Here is a 6,140-nt window from a genome sequence, read left to right as displayed (position 1 = left end):
TTTGAGGTATGCTTTCGATCGCGGGGTGGAAAAAGCGGGCACCTTGCGGTCACTGACACTCGTTGGAAATATCCAAGGAGGCCCCTGTGCCAAGAGGACGAATACCAAAGTTCAGCATAGTGCTTCCAGCTGCGGTTTATATATTTTTCCTTGCTTCGGGGACCCACCACAGCTCACACAGCCTTTGCTGGAGTTCCTCAAGTTTCTTTGGCTGTGTACTGTACGCGCCTATTACAATTATCTCCCTTCTTCAAAGGCCTGGTCCCCAGGGCTTCTTATTGTGCGAAGTTCGTAATATGTGCTGTGTGGTTGAATTGTGGATATAGTTAGTTGGCTTTTTAAACATGCCAGGTCACTGACGACAGAACTCAAATCGCCGCGCCAAGCAGAGGAAGATAGAGGCTAGATAGATCAAACACGCCATCGTTTTAGACGGAGAGAATCTAAATTAACAATGCACTCCGTATGGACGGTGCAGAACTTTACAGTCCAAAAAGATACATATGGGTGAATAAAAGAAGCTATAATTAAACTCACTAAGACCATATGAAAACAATTAATATCGTGAGATAACTATCATGTATATATTATACATATTTGCGTGAAAGTAGGAAAAGCAGGAGAAAACACTGGATCAAACTACATGTGAAGTAACTCCAAAAGAGAAAGAGAGAAGGGAGAGAGGAGTAAAGCATTCAACTCTTCAACTCTTAAGGCTAGATAGGTAGAAATCAAGCGCCATCTGCGCCGGGGAACTCGAGGAGCGACATGAGGAGAGTGTTTCGATTTGTGTATCATCATCATATGGCATGATGTGGAATGGAAATTTGAAGGGACCGTGGATTGCAGCTTTATGGACATACAAAATACATCTTGTTTATGTGCATGTGGAAGTTTTCAAGTTGAGGTGGCATAGGTATAGCCGCCCTCCAGAGGAAGGAAGGTCGATCTAAGGAAAACCAAAGCAATGAACTGTGTCGTGGTAGAAGTGAGAAAATAATGAATACCTATCTTGCGGGCTGGGAGGCTAAAAGAAGAGAGAGAGGGGGGAGAGAAGGTTGAAAGGGAAACCGGGCGATTGCTGTTGATTGAATATAATCAAAGAAAGAAAGAAAGAAAAAGTCGAAGATATGAGAGATGTGAACAGAATAAAAGAAATTGAAAATAAAAATAGGAGAACAAGAAAAAAGATAAACAGATTGGATAATCACATACGGTCGATGAGTTTCAAAATACAATAATCCCTTTATGGCCCCTGATATCAACCCAGTCCCGCCGAACCCAGACCCAAGACCCTGGACCAACCCAAACCGACCAGCGTGGGAAATAAAAAATGTAGCAAAGGAGAACCCAGGAGGAAGCAAGAAGAGTACAACCATATCCCAGACCCAGACAACAAGCCCGCCCAGCCATTCCCTTTCCCGCCCGTACAGTAATAAATATAATAATAAATAACTTGCTGGAAGAAGAGGAGGAGAGAGGAACCATGAGGGTGAGGGCGAAAGGCAAAGCAGGCCTACAAAACGCTTTAGGAGAAAAAGGAGTAAAGGAAAAATGGAGAGAGGAGAAGCAGAAGGGAATTCGTTCATAAGGCAACAAAAACCTGCCAGGACCCACAGTTTCGGTTTGTCGGTAGGTGAAAATGTACAGAATATATAGCAACGTATATAGAAACGTCTTAAGTCTCGAGTACGGAAAAAACTCTGCAGTAGAGAAAAAAACAATAGTCTCTAATAGTAAAAGCGGACGAGTGAACAAAAAGGGAAAACACGATAGTACATCACTCAGAGATTTAGAAATTATTATGGTCGAACGAACAAATCTATCCACGACGATTTCTCTTTCCACCGCCATCCTTCGACGTTCTTCGTGGAGTGGTAATCGGACTCACAAAGCTAACATGCCTCTGATCTTTCTCACTGGCACGGGACGGGGTCGCGGGAGTAGGAGCGGTAACAGTAAGTGCTTCTCCGGTATTCTGAGAGCTTCTCTTCTTCTTCCTGGGCCTTTCCCGCTTGTAAACTTCTCGAGGAACTTGGGGAGGGTGATGTTTGGAAGGGCTGGTAATTTCGGGTCCTGGTTTCGTATCTGACGCTGCTGTGGTGGCTACGTTCGTGCCTCCCCCGCTGCCCTCATCACCATCCCGAACCTCGATGTTGTCGGGACCCACATCGCTTGCCACGGAAGGGCTGGGGCTAGGTGTTACTGATTCTGACGGTGCTTCATAATCCTCGTCATCACTGACAAGGCTTGGTGCCTGGTTCGACTCCGCAGTGTGAGGACTGAGATCAGAAGAAATCGAATCAGCCATTATTATATCGACGTTGTTTTCTTGACTTCTTTGGTTGTCGATGTCGTGAGCATGAGTGGACCCTGAAGCTGGGGCATATGGAGATACGTAAGGGGTTCGAGGCGAGGGGGGAAGGGGAAAAGGAGCGGGGTGAGGCTTGCAGCTTGGTTTTTCAACTCGTTTTCGGCTCTCGGGCCATGATACATTGGATGGTGAAACTATCGTTCGCGCGGGTAATCTGCTTCCTCGGACACTAAGCTTAGATCGATCGTGGTTTGGGTGTTCATTCTCGGTTTCTGCCCCATCGCTTAACTCATCCTCTGAAAACATGTCCAGTTCTGTTTTCGTCAAGGCGTCATTCACGATGTCAAGCAGATCCACTGTCATACCCCTTCTTTTCATTAGGGAAGATAGATTTGGAGTCTTCGGAGAAGCTTGAAAGGAGGAACGGGGAGATTCAACGACAATTTTCTGGGGTCGCGGATGGCTTGAAATAGAGGTCTTTTCGGTTTGCGACGACGAAGATCCGTTTCCAGGCTGATTGCTGCAAGAACGAGGTGTTCCGCTGACACTGGGCCGCTTTGCTGTTTGATTCTGGGAGCCCGTGCGACGCGCACCAGGTTGCGGAGTAGAACCAACAAGGAGAGCTGACCGTATCAGAGGATGCACATATCCAACCGCGGTTCCTGCAGGTGCATCGTTATTATTCCCAATAACCATGCCTTTCTCGTCGACTTCTACCGGCTCTCCGGATGCAGCAGCAGCAGCGTCATGGCTTGCGAAATTCCTGTTATGCGCAATCCGGCAGTGGTTGATAAAGCCTTGGGTGCTGGAGAAATTCTCCCTCCTGCAATCAAGACAAACTAATTTGACAAGTTGGCCATCGCTCTTGCGCTTTATTATCATAGGTCCGGCTTTATCCTTCGGTTGCGGATACCCGCTAGATAGTGCTTGCAATTTGGAGCCAGCAGAGCCGCGTTGTGAACGCAAAGTCCCAGTAACCCCTTGTTCTGACCACGAACCACGTGTTATCCGTCCGTCTGTGGGCGTGCCTGCTGCTATTGCGGAAAGGGGAATCGGAGTCTCAACCTCACCTCCATCAAACCGGTGGTCAGGAAGTAGCCACTTAGCATAGTGCCTGCTGTAGGGCCCATCAGCGACACCCCACGGCGATGGTGATATTGGTGGTGGACCATGCACGGCCGCAGGCATTATTGCGTTTCCAGTGCCGTTGCTGACATCGTAGGAGAGCCCCAAAATATTTGATCCAGGATACGGAATTTCGGAACACCGACGAAGTTGGTCCAGTGCGACTTGACATTTCGCCATTTCCTGGTCGATCAATCGTAGCTCATCATGTTTCAGGAGTATTTCCAGGCTCAGCTGAGATTCGAGCGTGCGGCGTAAAGTTTCTGTATCCATTTTCAGGGCTGTTCCTGCAGTTGCTGTTGATTCTGATTCCACTGGGATTGTGGACGGGGGCTTGTCTCCAGACTCCGTAGTTTGTGTCATAGCTTGTAGCGAGTTGTGGGTTGGGGGGTCACGTTGTGGCGATGGCTTTGGGGATTCTAGTTTCCCCATTGACGAGGGTGAGTGTGGAGATATTGTTGTCCTATCATTGCCATTCGCATCAAAGGGACGGGTATATATCTTGGAGTGTTGGAAGCGTTCTGGCGCAGGAGTGACCCTTTCACTGGAGTCCGCACGCTTCCTCTTCAACATGTGAATGGCATGATTTTCCACGATGGGAGATCTCCGCTGGGGCGCGCCTAGCATCTTCAACTCCTCCGCTGTCACTTTATTGGCCCCAACGGCAGAAGACCATGGAAGCAATCGAAACATGCCATACGAAAATGCACCGATCGCCACGATTGATTACAAAACCTCTTTTCGTCTCTCACAGGGTCCGGGGAAGAAAACGAGTTATGCTACTGCAATAGTGACGCACGAGTAAACGATGTAGACGAGGCGCATCGGTTACGCGACAGCGACGATAGTTGTAGTGTAGAGCCAGGGGTCGTTTCGAGTGAATTTAAAGGGGATGGATGTTGCGCAAGGGTTGCCAGGGTCAGGACGAAAGGAAGTGAACGTGCTGGCTGCTGGAGGTGGGCAGGAGAGAGAAGATAGCGTTCAAAGGGGAAATAGAATTAGCGAACGACTACCAGCACCAGGTAGTTAGGTCAGAGTAGAGCTGGGAGCGCAGAGGGTTGGGGCCAGGATTTCTCAGTCGCACAAGCAACGACGGGAGCGGCCACTTGAAACACCTGCTGGCGGAGATTGCGGCGCAAGTCAGGATAACCAGATGGCTTCCCTAAGTAGGAAACCGACGCTGCGAAGGGAAAAATAGACGGTGGCGGTAGTGGAGGTAGCAGTGGTGGTGAGTCGAGCGTTGAAGTGCTGTTGATTTTATCTGGCAGCGCAGGTCTGGATGGAAGAGGTGCAGGAGGAAAGGTGACGTCTCTCAGGCCAGGGACGAGCGTTTGGTGATGTTGCCGGCGATACGGGCCAGGCTTGCCCCAGAATGTTACCGGTTTCGTATTCCACTAGCCCGTATTAGTCATGGCGTCCTCCAGGGCTCCGCAGCCCGTAGGGCCAAGCAGTGGGACGTATTATTATATCCGGCCTCGCAACACCTTACGATGTATTCTGTACAGTACGACCGATACTGGTATCAGATGCAGCCACAGTGAATCTTCTATCCATCTGCGATGTCGTGCTGCGAATGTAACGCCGAATCGTGCGTGGCGGCGAGAGTCCAGGCAAGGTTATAATGCTCTCAAGCCTTGCTGACTCACAGCGCTTTTTCATTTGAACGTGGTTTTGAAGCTTGGCCCGAAAAACTTTCAGCCTAACACCCAGTTAAAACAATATTGGATTAACTAGGTGATTCGTCCCCCCTCTATATACCCCATGGCGCTGGTGGTGACTGAGCTCTTTTGCCCCAGTGGTACATCATGAGGCATTATTAACAAGCCTAACCGCCGAACTAACCATAATCCTAAGCCCCTAATCCTAATCCCTAAACCTCAACACTCCCAACACAGGGTGGTGAATATGGATTTAGGAGTGAGAGTACGGGTGTAGAAGAAGTTGGATTACCCTAACTACTCTGTGCTTTGAAGTAACTTTTGTATGCAACAAGAACAAACATGCCAAATGAAATACACAGATTCTTCCTGCGAAACGTTTTGACTCACACTAAGTAAGAATTCAAACCGAAATAATATTGATATCGGCATTAAGTATTGCTGTTCCATCTCTTAATTAAGAGAATTGGAACTCTTGGGTGGGGGGAAATAGAGGTCAATGCCCCCGAGTACTGCCAAAATCCCAGGGGCATAAGATTCAGTATACTAGTAAGAATATTTCAGTGTAAATTCCTAGTGTGAGACAAAACTTTTTGCAGGGGCATCTCTAAAGTATTGCCAACCCCACCAAAGTATACCTTCGCTCCAAATGTTAGGGAATATTAAATATTCAATATCTCAACAACCACATGCCTGTATACATTAAAAGTACGCCGTAATACCTATTATGGATCTGGTTGGTTTAAATGCTGGATAATCTCCATTTTTATTTATGCAGTGGAGACTTGATTTTGACACTAGTTCATAATTGGCTTGGATACCTATTCTTACCCCTGAATTGTTTGTCTATCTATCTACCTACCTGCTTGATGTCCGATTGATTGCTGATATAACTAGCTACCTATCTACCTCCCTCCCTACCTATCGATGATGATATATATTGATGACATCTAGTGATAATATATCTAGCAATTATATTCCCTTGATGATATATATAATATTCTAATGAGCATATCCTTCTTCTGGACATCTCCCTTGAATGG

General features: G+C 47.4%; 1 protein-coding gene across 1 annotated transcript; it reads right to left on the bottom strand.

Moving 5' to 3' along the window:
- Positions 1–1,822: 1,822 nt before the first annotated feature.
- Positions 1,823–4,132, bottom strand: HCAG_06156 (predicted protein; the record flags this gene model as incomplete). The annotated part of the gene is made up of 1 exon (XM_001538501.1): positions 1,823–4,132. The coding sequence occupies one exon, from the start codon at positions 4,130–4,132 to the stop codon at positions 1,823–1,825; it is 2,310 nt and encodes a 769-aa protein (XP_001538551.1).
- Between the last annotated feature and the right edge of the window lie 2,008 nt (positions 4,133–6,140).

This window comes from Histoplasma capsulatum, genomic scaffold (genome assembly GCF_000149585.1).
Source record: "Histoplasma capsulatum NAm1 scaffold_7 genomic scaffold, whole genome shotgun sequence".
In the NCBI taxonomy this organism is placed as follows: Eukaryota; Fungi; Ascomycota; class Eurotiomycetes; order Onygenales; family Ajellomycetaceae; genus Histoplasma; species Histoplasma mississippiense.
Note: the sequence above shows the minus strand (reverse complement) of the source record. Positions and strands in the feature narration are given on the sequence as shown.